The 14,690-nt window shown below is 48.4% G+C and overlaps 1 protein-coding gene across 2 annotated transcripts in view; it reads left to right on the forward strand.

Moving 5' to 3' along the window:
• Positions 1-14,690, forward strand: part of FAM117A (family with sequence similarity 117 member A) — a 41,348-nt gene that overhangs the window by 13,789 nt on the left and 12,869 nt on the right. The window contains exons 1-2 of one of the 2 annotated variants that reach the window (XM_053910922.2): positions 4,271-4,356; positions 10,531-10,700. In XM_053910922.2, coding sequence (XP_053766897.1) covers positions 10,566-10,700 — 135 coding nt within the window. In that variant the 5' untranslated portion in view covers positions 4,271-4,356; positions 10,531-10,565. Of the gene's footprint in view, positions 1-4,270; positions 4,357-10,530; positions 10,701-14,690 lie in introns of those variants that run through there. The other variant, XM_053910921.1, reaches the window with a different exon arrangement.

Below are 14,690 nucleotides of genomic sequence, written 5' to 3' on the forward strand. Positions count from 1 at the left end.
ATCTTCTCTTTCCCCGAATTAGAAATCCAGAGCAGTGACCCAAGTGAACTTGACTACGATTTGCCAAGATTGAAATGCCAAAGGGTTTAGATCCTTGCTGAGGAGCGAACTGAATTTTTATCTTCCCAAATTAAGCCAGTTTTTTTTTTTTTTTTAATTTCTCACAACTGTATTTTGGAAAGATTTCAAACCTACAGAAAAGTTGCAAGCACTTATTCATCACCTAGACTCACTGATAGCTTGTAGACCACAGGCGGCAAACACAAGGCCCACGGGCCCAGTCCGGCCCGGCACCAATCCGGCCCAGCACCGTGTTTCTACCCGGTGGCAGCTCTGAGTCCCTTGCCCCTAGTTAAGGAGTGGTTACATTTATACAGTCCTAAAATTACTTCCGGCCCTCTGAAGGCAACCGTGAGGCTGATGTGACCCCCAGTGAAAATGAGTTTGACACTGTAGCCATACTGCCTAATCTCGCTTAGCATGTATATGTGTGTCTAGACATACATACATACGTGCATCCATATGCTCTTTTTTGGTGAACCAGGAAAATAAGTTGCAAATATCATGACGCTTTGCCCTTTTCTTCAGCAGCATCTCCTGAGAATAAGGGCATTCTTCCACATCATCACAATTTCATTATCACACTAGAGAAACAATTTTTAAGTCCATCTCGTCTTATCTCAGAGCCAGTCCATGTTCAGTTTCCCCTTTGATGGCTTTTTTGTTTGTTTGTTTTGGTTTTGGTTTTTGATCCAGGATCCAGTGTCAAGGTTCTTGTTTGGTTATATCTTTTTTAAAAAGTCTGTCTAGAACTCCATTCCCATCCCTGTTTTTTGTTTGATCGTTTGGGGTTTTTTAAATTATTTTCTTTTTTATTGAGTTTATTGGGGTGACATTGGTTCATAGTGTCACATAGGTTTCCAGAGTACATTTCTGTGATGCATAATCTGTATATCACATTGCATGCCCACCGCCCAAAGTCAAATCGTCTTCCGTCACCATATATTTGATTTAGTGACTTGAAAAGTGGTCCAGTTGTCTTCTAGGTGATTTTTCTCTTTTCCTCATGGTGACACCTAACTTGTTCCTCTATCCCTGTATTTCATGCAAGCGAGAAGTTAGGTGTAGGACCTGATTGGATTCAAATGAAACATGTTGGCGAGAGCATTTCATGGGTGAAGCACAGAATGTCCATTACTAGCCAAGTGTGACGACTGGAGGTAGTGATCATCAAATTTCCCATTGTAAACATGTATTTAAAATAATACTAAAAAATTCTCTTAATAATCGGTGAACGGGGTGATACTCTGGCGTTAAGCAAACACTCTGTCCCCCCAACCTTTCTCCCGGTAGTTCTGACACCCATCGATGGCTTCCTGGTTGGGACATTGTTGGGAATTGTGTGAAGCCAGTTCTGAGTTAACACTAATGGATGTAAGTACTGACATGAGTAATTCAAAAGAATAAAAAAAATTGGGGGGGAGGGTTGGAATCACTGAGGGGAAAGCAACAAAATGGGGCTATCACATTCTGTCAAAGTGGAAGTGTTGTGTGTGACATGGGCCACCGTTAAATTGAGTATTGGTGGCTCACACATTCATTTTTGTCTGGAAGTTTGAGGTCAGGGAGAAAGCAGGTTGGGTGGAGCTAAAGATAAGTCATGGTTCAAAGGAAAATTATTTTGACTATTTGGAAGTTATCTGTAATTCTGTTTCCTCCTTTGCACTCACTTTCCACTTTCTTCACTAGAAAAGGGATCCCTTGTATCTTAATTGTCCCCCGCTCCCCCCCCCCCCCCACGCCAGTGGGTTAAACACTGTTCCCAAGACCCAGGTATGTGTGGTCAGCCTGGTTCCTAGCCAGAAGGAAGAGAACCCTTCTGACCTGCGGAGTGGTTCCCGGAACTAGGCCGTCAGGCAGTCGTTTGACGCTTGAGTCTGCCAATAAAACGCAAGGGTGGGAAATGCAGTTTCAAAAGTCTTCTGTCGGGAAAAGGCCTGCGTCTCAATTTGCTCTGTGGCATTGGAGAAGCCAGCTCACCTGTCTACATGAGGGTGTACCGTGGCCCCCCAACCTGTAACAGTCGGAAGCTCTGCCCCCTTTTGCAGAGGAGAATTGATGAGATGGTATGGGGTGTACGCATTCAGAACAGAAATCGGGGTGCACTTTCAACCACAATTGTCCTCTCCCGGTAGGTGTTGCAGATGAATCTCCTCAATCTCTGGTTCTTCCTTAAAAGACTACCTAAGAGCTGACTGGGTGTTGTGATTTCTTCTCTACTTGACAGGCAGGCATCGGATCATTGTGAGAAATGAAGATACTGAACGGTTTATGCCTGTCCTCTGAGTTTATAAGCCACCCAGAAATTCATCGCTCCCGAAAACTGCAGAATGAGGAGGAGGAGGATTATTTAGTTTTTTATTTTATTATATTTTTTAGGGAGATAGGCTATGTACTATTTATATTATTTTTGCAAAGGCCAAACCGATTCCAAAGGAAAGCCTGTTCCAATCAGTAATTGCTAGTATTTTGTTTTAAGAATGTCAGAATCCTACAGAACTCTTCAGAGGATTCAGATAAAAGGTGAAAAGTTCACCCCACTTCCTTTTCTTCAAACTGCAGCTACTTGAGAATTGAACACGAAGTTTAAGTAGCTGCCATCTACTCGTCCTGCTCACCCACGCACACAGGGATCGACCTCCCTCTCCTCTTTCCTGATGGTAAAGAGCTAGTATATTCCTTATTCTTTGCCCACAATGACATCTCCAGGTGGGCGGTCCTGACTGTCCTCTCCAGCTGTCTACAGATGTGGTCTGCACCCTGGGGAGTCAGACACATAGCCCGAAATGCTTTCATTTGAGCTACACACTTAAATATGGAGTCAGTAATTAATTGAGGGTCTGCCTGAGAAGTTTTTCATGCATATACAAATCTCATCACTTTTTTCTCATTGGGTAAGGCTTCTGGTAAGGGAAACGTGATGTTACTGTTTATTTCTTCTTCCTTTTTAATCTAGTTTCTTTGGTTTCTTCTCCCTATTATGGTTGAAATGAGCTCTGGCTTGGTGTTGAAAGAAGTGTTCCAAGGCCCAAGTTTAATTTTCCCAGCTGGGATGGATGGGGTCTCCTTGGGCTTTCCAAGGAGGGCTTCTAACTCTTATACAGTCATATTGGGGATTTCGGTTTGACCGCAACTTCCCTCCAAAACCCACATGTCCCTCAGTTAGGCACTTAAGCAGTGCCGGAGCACGGGAGCTCAGAAGACTGCACGGTTTAATCCCCACAAATGCACAGAAATGGAAAAATAATCCCTGCGAAGCTGCGAGGAGGGACTTCCCCTACTTACTGCAACTCTGTTATTGGGGAAATGTTTAGAAATTCTGAATCCCTGTCTTACTTTGCTCTTCTCCAGATACCTCCCCCCTCCCCTTCCAAGCCGCCGCATCACAGCTAAGGGATGGGGCAGGGCAGGGCCTGTTCCTTCCATGTGCAGACCATGTGCCCTGCCTCATCCTCCGGGGCCCTCCTGCCCAGCCTGCTTGTCCTTCCTAAGTGAAGATCAGTGACTGAAAAAAGCAGATCATAGAAAAATGTGTATAATGTGATCTCATTTTATTAAAAATGTGTATGCATGCATATGTGTGTGAAGAGAGACCAGGAAAGATGTGCACAGGGGTGATCCCTGAGTGGGGGCATGCATGGTTTTTGTTTTTCAGTTTTTGTTCATCTGCATTTTCTTACTTCCTCCAACATATGTATAGTTTCTGTTATACATAAGGGGTTTTTTTTCTCTTTAAGGGGGAGGCGAGAAGACTAGTGCCAATGCTTCAAAGCCCAACGACATGAGAAAGTGACTCATAACTTGTTTGTTGGACCTGCTGGTTGTTGAGCTCTTGCCATGTGTGAGGTCTCATTGGCTGTCTTTCTCTTCCTTCTGTAGTCCGTGGGTATTTTAGGATCACTACGCCTCATGCTAATGGAGGATGGGTGGAGCACAGGCTTGTCTTATTTCCCAGGCTTCTCCTACATGAGGGTAAAATAAATGAAGTAGCCCCTTACATGCTCAGCCAGGACCCTTTGGTCAGGACCTGATCTCCACCCTACAGTCCATCTCTGCCAAGGTCAGAAGGGCAGCCAGCCACAAACACCTCACTTCCTGTGTCATCTGCTGCCTTCCTCCTTCCCCTCACCCCTTCTTGCCCTTCTTCTAAGAGCTGTCATCGTTCTCCTTCGGGTACTGGGAGTGGGGGGTTGCTGGTGTGGCCGGGCCTGAGCAGATTTCCAGCCAGGGATACGAGAGAACAGCAGAGGCAACGTGGTGATCCTTCTGGAGAGGTGTTGGCTGGGGTAACTTCAGGTGCTTAGGGATGGTGTCAACCTTGTCAGCAGCTTCTTACCCTACCCCTCCTGTGTCACCGGTGCTTATCGCAGAGCTGGCTTGTGGTGGGTGCTCAAAATCTGCTTACTGGAGGAATCAGTCGGTCCACTGTGGTGTGCCAGGCACCCTGGCCAGTCGTGGTTGTGTGTCTTATCTGTGGTCTGTGTGCTCTGCTCCCCAGGGCACAGACACTTGACTGATGGTCCTCTGCGCTCAGGGTCCCCTCTCCCCAAAGCCATAAAAATGCAGCAGTTGGGAGACAGGGCCAAGTGGCTCTGGAAGATAGCACCTAAGGCTTCTTATCTCCGGTGTGTGCTGTTTTGTTTTGTTTTTTCCATTTGCTGTTGCCCAAGAACCAAAGCATCCGCCACCGATCAGCTACACGGTGAAATGGCCTGGCCCCGTGCCAAGGTACTTCACCAGGTGGTTGAGCCGCGGAGGCTGCTGCATGCGATGGGCCGATAATACCCCACAGTGCTGTAAACAGGACACTCCACCCTCCCGCAGCCACCCAGCCAGTGCCCCGGCAGCCTGCTGCTTTGTCACGGCCTGTCATGATATGGGCGTCTCTTCTCAGATAGGAGAGCCGATTGTCTTATTTCCCTCCCCATTTCCCAAATCTGAGAGGGGTACTTTCCAGAAATGAAACCAGTTCATCTTCCAACCACAAGCAACCGTTGTGACTTTTCAATGCTGCTTCTCCTATAACCATAATCACACAGTTGCAGAGCACATTCCACTACCCAGACCTTTCCGGTATGCCCATGAGGGATAAGCTGGTGAGTTCCTATTTCCACTACGCTCACTTGTGAGATTTCTCAGGGGATGTTTCTAACTGAGGTAGGTCGCAGTGGGTAGCACAACTCCAGTGCTGACCCACAGCAGCTGCTGCCCACGTGTACAGGCAGTTTTATTCCCACCCCGGCCCCGTTTGTTCAAGGTGGTGTCCATGCTGGGTTAGACTGTCCCTAGTAAAGGAAAGGGCTTTGTGCAGATGTGCACCTTCCCGGGGGACAGTGGTGGCTAGAACTCACTCTGCCCTCTTTTCCGGGCAGCCCCCTCTTTCTAGGCTCCCTCCCCCCCACCTTCAATCCTGAAGGATTGTGATGGGGGGAGCAGTTCGGCGACAGTTGGTTTGACCTAATCTAGCTGATGAAGACTAAAGCGTATTTGCATCTCATCTTCTGTTTTTTGCAGCATCCCTTTGAGGGAATTTAGGCCTGGTTGTGCTCCTGCTTGCCTGATGGGAGAACAGGGCCAGAGAGGTTGCGTGGTGTTGGCTGCGGTCACGCCACAGTGAGGGCAGAGCTGCAGTCAGAACGAGATCTCTCCCATCTGAGCACCCAGATATTGGGGGGCCACACTGCTTCAGCCTGTAGCCCCTTCGAGGATGGAACAAAACGTGTCAGTGTCTGATTTTGGCTTCAGCTGGTATTGCACTTAGAAGGAACTTGACACCTTGGTCTAGTCCTTAGCCATTTCTGGTGCCCAAATTAGCAGGTGCTCCCCAAACCATTTCGGATGAGGTTTTTGAAATAAGTGGTAGATTTTTTTTTCCTATGAAAATTTAATTTTTTAAGTGCCCCTCTTCCTTATTTTCTGGTTATAAAAGAAACATAGCATTTTGTCATCTCCTCCCAGGGGCTGGGACATGCCAAGAATTTGGGAGTTTGAGAGGGGAGAGGTCCTTGCTGAGGACTCTGGGACAGAAGGTAACTCTGTCATCTTGTGGCTGGCTAGGAGCTGTGCCAACACCCTGCACTAGGATGTGGTCACTGTAGAAATAGGGCTGAGGCCCAGCTGTCTCATTTAAGGAAAAGAAACTGAGGCAAGTCCTCTAGTTCAACTTAGCTGTGGTGAGACCCTTGCAGATGTAGCCACTGGGTCTGGATTAGGGTGCTTGGTTTTTCCCCATGCCCTCTACTATCTCTGTCTCTTAACCCCTTCCTCCTCCCCCCACCCCCTTTTTTTTTTGGTATTTCTCTTTTTTTGGTTTGGTTTGGTTTGGTTGGTGGGTGGTTTTTTTGTTGTTGTTGTTGTTTTTTCTGGTTATGAAGGGATAAGTCAGGACCCATGAAGCCCTGAGAATTTTTGTGAATAACTTTGGTCAGAGGTGGTCAGAAAGCACATAGAAATGGCCAAAGTGGGTGGTTGGAGTCTCACATCAAATTCCAAGATTCTGGGTCCTCCTTAGCTGAGTAAGTACTGGCAGTAAAGTACCACATCTGATCGCTGATTGAGATCGGGGTCCTACTATAGCTCAGGAATGGATGGGATACGAAGGGTAATGGAAACTGATATAAAATAGGTGTGGTTTAAATTGTCCTCAGGAAATAGCAGAATGCTTTACCCCAGGTTTCAAGACTTCTAAAAAAAAAAAAAAAAAAAGAACCAAAAAGCAAAAAAGGTTATTGCAGACCGCCAGGTCAGGCCTAGCATCTCCTTCCCTGAAAAGGAGCTAAAGAGGCAGTCCTCCTTCCAGGTGTTCAGGCAGGTGACCTGGCAGGGGTCCCCGCAGCCTCAGAGGGTGCTCCTCATGCTAGAGGGCCCTGAGCCCCAGGAACCGACGTAGCAGGGAGGAGGCTTGGCTTTAGATTTAGGACTTGCTGGGAAACTGGAGTCCAGTCCAAGACGGGGGTTCTCTGTGCCTTTGGTTTCCTTCCCAATCTTTCCCCAGCACCCGTGAGAGCTGATGGGAGAATAGACGATTACACACACACGAAAAACTCTGTGGGGATGGGGCAAAGCATGAGGACTATAGAAACACAGGAGAGCACAGGCAGCAACTTCTGCTGAGGGGGCCGGGAGAGGCATCTCCAAGAAGTCTTCCCCCATTGCTGCTTTCTCAGCCCTGGAGTGACAGCCCTCTCTGCCTTCGCGCAACTGTGACGCCGCCATTAGGAATCATGGCATCCTGGCCTTTATACCAGTCTCTGCTCCTCTGCTTCCCACCCGCTTCTTTGCTTCTCTGTCATGTAATCTTGTAAACTTGCTTTTCCAGAGCCCCTGCCTCCCCACTGGGCTCTTAAAGACAGTGTAGGAGGGCCACAAGGGACAGCATTCTGGTGTCTGCCTTGGCTGCCGACATAGGCTGCCGACATAGAAGCTCCCAGAAATATGTGATCGCGGCTTTTTGATCTTAAGCACAGAATGGGAAGATGAGTGGTTGAAAAGCTAGTGGAGGACAGGAAGTTGGGACCCGAACCCAGTGTACAGTCATGGACTTACTGGGCGACAAAGCACAGCATAGGGAAGAAAGAGGTTGGGCCATTCGGAGCCTCACAGAGAGGAAAAGAGGCAGGCGGCTCAGGAGTCCTTATTCCTGGGGAGTGGGCTGAGCTTGGATACGCAGACAAACTTAGAATCCATGACATAATTAGAACAGGTGTACCTTGCAGTAGGAGTTTTTTGATTTTATGCACATACTTAGGCGCCTGCCAATCCCTAGCCCTATGCTCTAGGCACTGGGAGGAGGACAAAGATAAATTAGAGATAGTCCTTGGCTGCAGGTTGTTTATTATCCAGGAGTTACAAATATAATAACCCATGATCCAGGAGAGGGTGATAAGTACCAGAAGGATACAAAGTGCTGGAGGAAATCAGAAAGTCCTGAGACATTTCTCCCAGGGGATCCAGAAGGCTCTGTGGCAGGTGGTTAGGCTGGTCTGTGTGGACAGATGGGATTTCAACCCTGGGCACATGTGCAAACCTCCGAGGAGGGGACGCCAGGGACCCGGGTGGGAAACAGTGTGTAGTGTGGTTTGTCCAGGACGTGGAGACTCTGAAGAGGAGTGAAGCGTAAGGGATGGGTAGGTGGGACCAGAACTGAGGACTTTGCCCGCCATCTTTGGAAGAGGGCCTTTAAAGAGCTTTAACAGAAATGTTAAGATCATTTAAAAGGGTGTGTTATGGGTCAGTATATATTGATTTAGAAAGGTGTTTATGATGTAAGGCAAAAACGCATTGCAAAATGATTATGTACAGTATGATTTCATTTTTTTTTTAAAGCATACACACAGACATGCAGAAGGCAAGACCTAGAAGGGTAGTATATTGTCCTCATAGTATTATCAATGAGCACTTCTGGGTGTTGAGAGTTGAGGGGTTTTTTGTTTTGTTTGTTTATATTTTTGTATGTCTTGACTTTTCTACAACTTACACATACTACTTTTGTAGTTATAAATCATTTTAAATTTGTTTTAGATTAGCACTAGTACATGATGGCTGAGGGAGATGACTTAAAATATGCCAGGAATTGGATAGAAACTGAGACTAAAAGTTGTCCATGCAGTATTATTTATGATATCCAAAATGGGAAGGGAAGAGACCCGCCCGCCCCGCCCCCCCACGCCCGTGCAAATGCCCAATAATATGGGAATGGCTAACCATACCACTGTATGGAGATGTAGTCATTAAAAATGAAATGTAGACTGTTGATACTTAGAAATGGGTATATGAAATGGATAGAGCAAAGTAGAACATAATGTACATTTCCTATTGATGACACCTGTCAAAATGCAGGAGTATGTAAATAGTTAAATGGATTTGGGGAACATAGATTGTATTATTATTATTATTATTATTATTATTATTATTTTTATTTTTACTGGGGTAAAATATACCTAACATGAAATTTACCTTTTCAGCATTTTTTATCTTTTCACCTCGGGCATTACACACACTCACAGTGTTGTGCTGCCGTCACCACACTCCATTTCCGGAATGTGTTTGTCACCCCAAGCAGAAACCCAGTGCCCGTGAACCAATAACCCCCAACGCTTCTCCCCTCAGTCCCTGGTAGCCTCTATTGTACTCTCTGTCCCTATGAATTTGCCGAAGTGCAGTCATACAACATTGGTCCTTCGGTGTCTTTTATTTCACTTCATTCAGTGTGGGTTGGAAGTTTCATCCACCATGTAGCATGTATGGAGATTCCATTCCTTTTGGAAACTAACATCGCATTGCATGTATACACCACGTTTTGTTTATCCATCTGTCTGCCGGTGGACACTTGGGCGTTTCCACCTTCTGTCTATTGTGAATAATGGCGCTACGCACGTCAACGTACAAGTGTTTCTTGGAGACCCCGTTTTCAGTTCTCTGTATATGTACCGAGACGCGGGGCTGCTGGGCCATATGACAAGTCTATGTTTTAATTTTCTGAGGAACTGCCAGCCTGTTAGTGTCTTTTTAGGTGTAAAGCTCTTCAAGTTTATTTAGATCTACAGCCCCCAGTTCCTTTTGCTGTGCTTAATGCACACGTGACTTTTCAAGGGATTAGTACAGATGTGAACGCATTTCGCTCCGTGTAAAGGGAAGAGTCTTACAGATCTTAAGTCAGGAGAGCGTTTTGAATGTGGTTGTGGAAACCACGGCCCACCCGGATGATTGAAACTTACTTACAGATGGTTCCAGAACCCTTACATGTTATCGCTGGTCTCCACTTTTACCTTCTGCCAGAAAGCTTTAGCCAAGGTAAAAAGTAAAAGGAATGCATTTATAATTGCTTTATTTTTGTCCCTTTTAGCCGGAGGTCTGAGATAGAGGAGAGAACCAGAAGGCCTGGTTATTCCCCTAAACTAATGCCTCAGTACCGGATAACGAAAGTCGTACTACATCATTGTCTCAGGCACCTGGGTTCCCTGGGGCTAACCATCCCTGCAGGAAGTAGGAAGACTCCCTCTGTTAGTTAATTGGATTTGTGCAGTACTTCCCAGCCCTGGGAGGAGTGCTAGACAGAGGGAGAAGGGCAGGAGATAAGAGATAGAAGAAAACTTGGTTTTTACCCACTTCTAGTTCCCTCCCTCAGGATGGGAAACAGCCCTGCTCTCAGGAAACTCAGAATGAAGATCTCAGGCTTCACAGTTTATAGTCCATTAGGAACAGGAAAAAGATGGAGGACACGTATATAAAGTTACCCCAGTCCAGAGTGAAATGGTGTAAATTGTTTCCAGTGATTAAGCCAGCTGGTTAAGACAGGAGAGCTCTCCACAGACTGTACGTGCTTTTATGGGCAGCTTCAAATTCCTTCAGGAGGGGTGCATGCAAGGGAAGGGGTGGCGCTGAGGTGAGGCTTCCTGGAAGAGAGAAGGTTGGTTTCCATGTCTCTTTCCACCGTGCTGATGTCAAGGGGCATGCTGTGCTCTTTTCCAGCCAGCGTCCCATGTTCGGTGGCCCCAGAAAAGCCAATGTGTAGGCCTCAGCCACCCCAGGTCCGACGTACATTCTCCCTGGACACCATCCTCAGCTCGTACCTCCTGGGCCAGTGGCCACGAGATGCTGATGGGGCCTTCACCTGCTGTACCAATGACAAGGCCACCCAGGTAATGCTCTCTTCTAACTGGATAAGGGATACAGATGGGGGGAAGGGGCTGGCTGAGGAGGATTTTGGTCTACTTACCAACTCTCAGTCCTTGAAATTATTTTCATCACCTAATGTTTACCAGCTTGGTTTTCTTTGTAAACTTGCCTGAAGATGAGCTTGCATTCCACCTGGCAGGTGGGAGAGAGAAGCCAGTCTGGGTTTTTCAGTTTGGCTTGAGTATTCATGCGTGGGTAAGCAAGAGTTGATTTTGGAATTTATTCTCGATTTTAAAAAATGAGATCTACCTTGCTAAAATTAAACCGAGGCCAACATGCAGTTGCTTTTGCATTCCCCAGACAACTGGAAGAGGTGGCCAAAAAGGGCTGAGCCAGGACAGATCTCACCGGAGCAGTGGGAGTGGCAGGCTCTCAGATAACAGAGCGCTGACCCCCAGCCAGCATCCCCGTCTGGGCTTCCAGGGGACCCACTGGAGCTCCGTGGAGCCTGGGTCCTCTTTTCTTCACAATAGTCTTTTCACTGAGAATCGTAAACTTGGGAGCAATCTCCACAGATCATCCAATCCATTTGTCAGTTTTTGAATAAGATCGTGTTAGCCTGAGCAAGAAGTCATCTTAACTGTGAAATTATACGAAGATATTTTTACATCTGATTCAGGACTTCAACAGTCTTAGCTGTTTGTTTGGTTGTTAAGAGTCAAATCTTCCCCCTTTTGATGCAGTTTAAACCCATTCCTGTTCAACTTCAGAAAAAATGAGTTGTCCTCAGGAAGGAGGATATGGCTCAGGCAAAGCAGCGTCCTGGGGGACATTGGTCAAGCCAGTTCTTCCTTTACAGCGGGCGGGGTGGGGGGCGGTGCAGGGAGGGAGGGCATGTGCCCACACGGCCTGCCCATAGGTGGGGTGATGGCCAAATGTGAAAGTGTTTTGTACACTCGCTTTGCCCTACCTCCCCTTCTGAGCACATCACGTCAGTCCCTTTCTTTCACTTATTTTTTTATTGAGATCCATTTTCAAATGTTGTTAGTGAAAGTCTGAATGCCCAGTACTGTTCTTGGCATATTGAAGTGAAGAATAAGGAAATGAGAACAAGATTTGGCCTCTGAGTCTGGATGCTAGTTCCATGAAGGCCAGTGAACAGAGCACCAAGGCGTGAGACGGGCCAAACGTCTGGCACATTTCAGAGGAGGGGAATTCTCCTGGGAATACCCTGCCTTGAACCCACAAGGATTTACTACAGTTGAAATGGATGGCCCTCTTCACATCTAAGAATAGAACGTGAAGGGAAAGCACATTGCAGGTGCAGACAGAGCAGGTCTACTTCCTAGGAGCCCTGGGCACTGTTGTTCCCTGTACCCTTTGAGAAGGGCAAGTAGGATGGGTTATGCGTTCCCCTCACATGCCTGGAGCACACACCCCTTTCTCTTTTGGGAGGAGTGTTTAGCCCAAATAGTGTATGTAGTCAAGGAGGGCTCTGTGGATGAGCAGGACTTGAGGTTGCTTCGCATGTGTAAGCTCACGATCGCATCGCTTTTTGCCTGATGGCAGGCTTCCATGTCGCCTGTCTCTGTCACTCCCGCTGCCAGCCTTCTAGGAGGCCTCAGTCCCACCCCACAGGTAGCATGCGCTTTGTCATCATCCCAAGGCAGGGTTGGCCGCAGATGTTCCCTGGCTGTGGATGTACAGGCGTGGGCTCTAGGCTCCGTGTTGCTGCTCGGGTTCCAGCTGCAGGCCAGATCTTTTATATAACGAGTCTGGGCTTCTTGCCACGCAAGACAGAGGTCAGCGATGCGCCTCCATGGGTCTGGCAAGGCCGGGCTGTGCTGCTTTCCTCTTTCCCCGGGATGGGCTCCAGCCCTCGAGGAACTCTTAGCAACCTGTCAATATTGTGACTGCAGCCAGGAGGTGGGAGAGTGCTGATCAGCGTGGGCATCCAATATGCCTACAAAATATGCACTCTGCCCATCTTGCATTCCTGGCCTTCTGGGAGTTTTCTGCTTCTAGGCTTTGGGATCCATTCAAATTCCTACTTGAGTCCCTGGCCTGGCACAGCTCGACCTGAGGCTCTCTGGCATCTCCCTGCTGAACACGGGTATATCACCTAGAGCAGACTGGAGATGAGGGGGAGTTTTTATCAGGGAGATACAAGGGAGGGTGGGAAGGGAAGAGGAATGGTAGGGAGATGGGATCTACCGAAGTCCTTAAAAGCTTTCAAATTGTTCAAAATAGATTGATGCCTTAATTCTTTTGATCTGAGGGGGCCTCTTCCCACCCCTACCCCACCTTCTACCCTTTCTCTCCTCCAGCCACACTGGTATAGTATGCCCATTGTATCTGGCTGGCCCTCACTCTGCGCTTTGACTCTTCCCCCTACACCTCTCACTTGCTCCCCTCCCCCCCAACTCCAGAGCCAGCAGGCAGAGTGTGTGTTTGGAGATCACACCAGCCTTGGTACTCCTGGGGGCCTGCTTTGCAGTGAAGGCAGGGAGCCATTGTTCAACTACATTCCCCGAACCCCTCTAGAGCAAGCAAGGGCCCTGTCCATGCCAAGCAAGTTTCAGACCTGGGCAGCAAGCACAAAACACCTGCCATTCAGGAAGCATTTGTGAGGCTTCCTCACAAGGCAGAGGTGGAATGAAAAACTCTCCATCCTCGAATATGTCAGGTTGCCAACAGCCCCAAGATCCCCTCCCTGGCTTAGCTGTGATTTAAGCTCTAGGCAGGCACAGAGTATAGCACGGGTAGTCCCCAGACAATTTACAGTGTGTCAGGGAGAGCTGGGGTTACCGAGGTATTTGGGGCAGTGGAGGGAGAGAGGTGGGTGGATCTTACTGGGAAGTTGGTTGTTCTAGGAGGGAGAGGAGGTGTGAATGTGGTAACTGGGGAAGGAGTATTTGGAGTCGCTGCATATTCTGAGGCAGGATGAGCAATGGGAGAGGGATGGCCAGGTCTCCCAGAGACCAGCTGGTGGGTACAAGGAAGAGCTCGGGTGCAGCGGGAATTGGACACAGCGTGGTCAGCCAGGGAGGATGAAGAGGGCCTCGGTGGAGAGTCACCATCATCTGGATAACTTTGTCAGGATTTTCCAGATCAATCTGAATGTGTTTTCTCCTCTGTGGACCACCCTTCCCCCAGGTCAGCTGGTAAACCAGAGCCGGCCGCCAAGTGCTTTGGGCTGGCCTCTCCTAGTGGCTGAGCCTGGCCAGGGCGGTGATGGCATCACATGCCGGTTGCGGTCACCCCTCTCCCTTGTTGCTCTGCAAAGCATTTGAGTCTTCTTACGCTCTTCTGGAGGGAGGAAGTGGTCTCACCACAGCTGGAATGACTGTTTGAGCAAAGTTCCCCTGCTGGTGTTCTCATCCTGCAGACAGATGGGACCCTGGGTACCTGCTCTGCCTCCACCCCCACCCCCACCCCGTCTTCTACTTCCTCTGCATGCTCCAGGTGAGGTGGGGAAGCCTCTATGACAGACTTTTTTCTTTAGGCCTCACTTACCCTTTGGGGGGAAAAAAAATAGCATAAGGCCTTGACAAGCCTCGTGGAATGTCCTGAAGGCCGGGAGCAGAGGTGGCACGCTTTGTTTGGGAAGACTTCCCTTTCTGGGGCTTGACCTCACTGTGGAGTGTCATCCTCCTCTCCCAAGCCAGGGCCACAGCATTTAGCTATGACACACAGCTCAGCCGCTCATCGTGGGCCTGCCCTCGTGGGTGTGGGGGCCTGGGCACAGCGCCTGCTCTCCAAACTGGTGAGCGGCACCAGTCGTTCGCATGTGGTGCGACGGCAGCGTAGAATGTTTGAAGATGGGTTCATGATGGAAAATGTGAGCGTTGCACAGTCACTGTAGGGCCAGAGATGGTGGCCTTGGCCACCTGCAGCCAGAGTTCTCAGGGCTGGCCAGCAGACCCCCCTCAGAGTCTTTCCTGCCTCTGTCTGGCCAGAGTCCCGGGGGGCTGATTTTCTGCTGGATTTCATTTCAGCACGAAGTCACTGAC

The sequence above is a fragment of the Desmodus rotundus genome, chromosome 9, assembly GCF_022682495.2.
Source record: "Desmodus rotundus isolate HL8 chromosome 9, HLdesRot8A.1, whole genome shotgun sequence".
Lineage (NCBI taxonomy): Eukaryota > Metazoa > Chordata > Mammalia > Chiroptera > Phyllostomidae > Desmodus > Desmodus rotundus.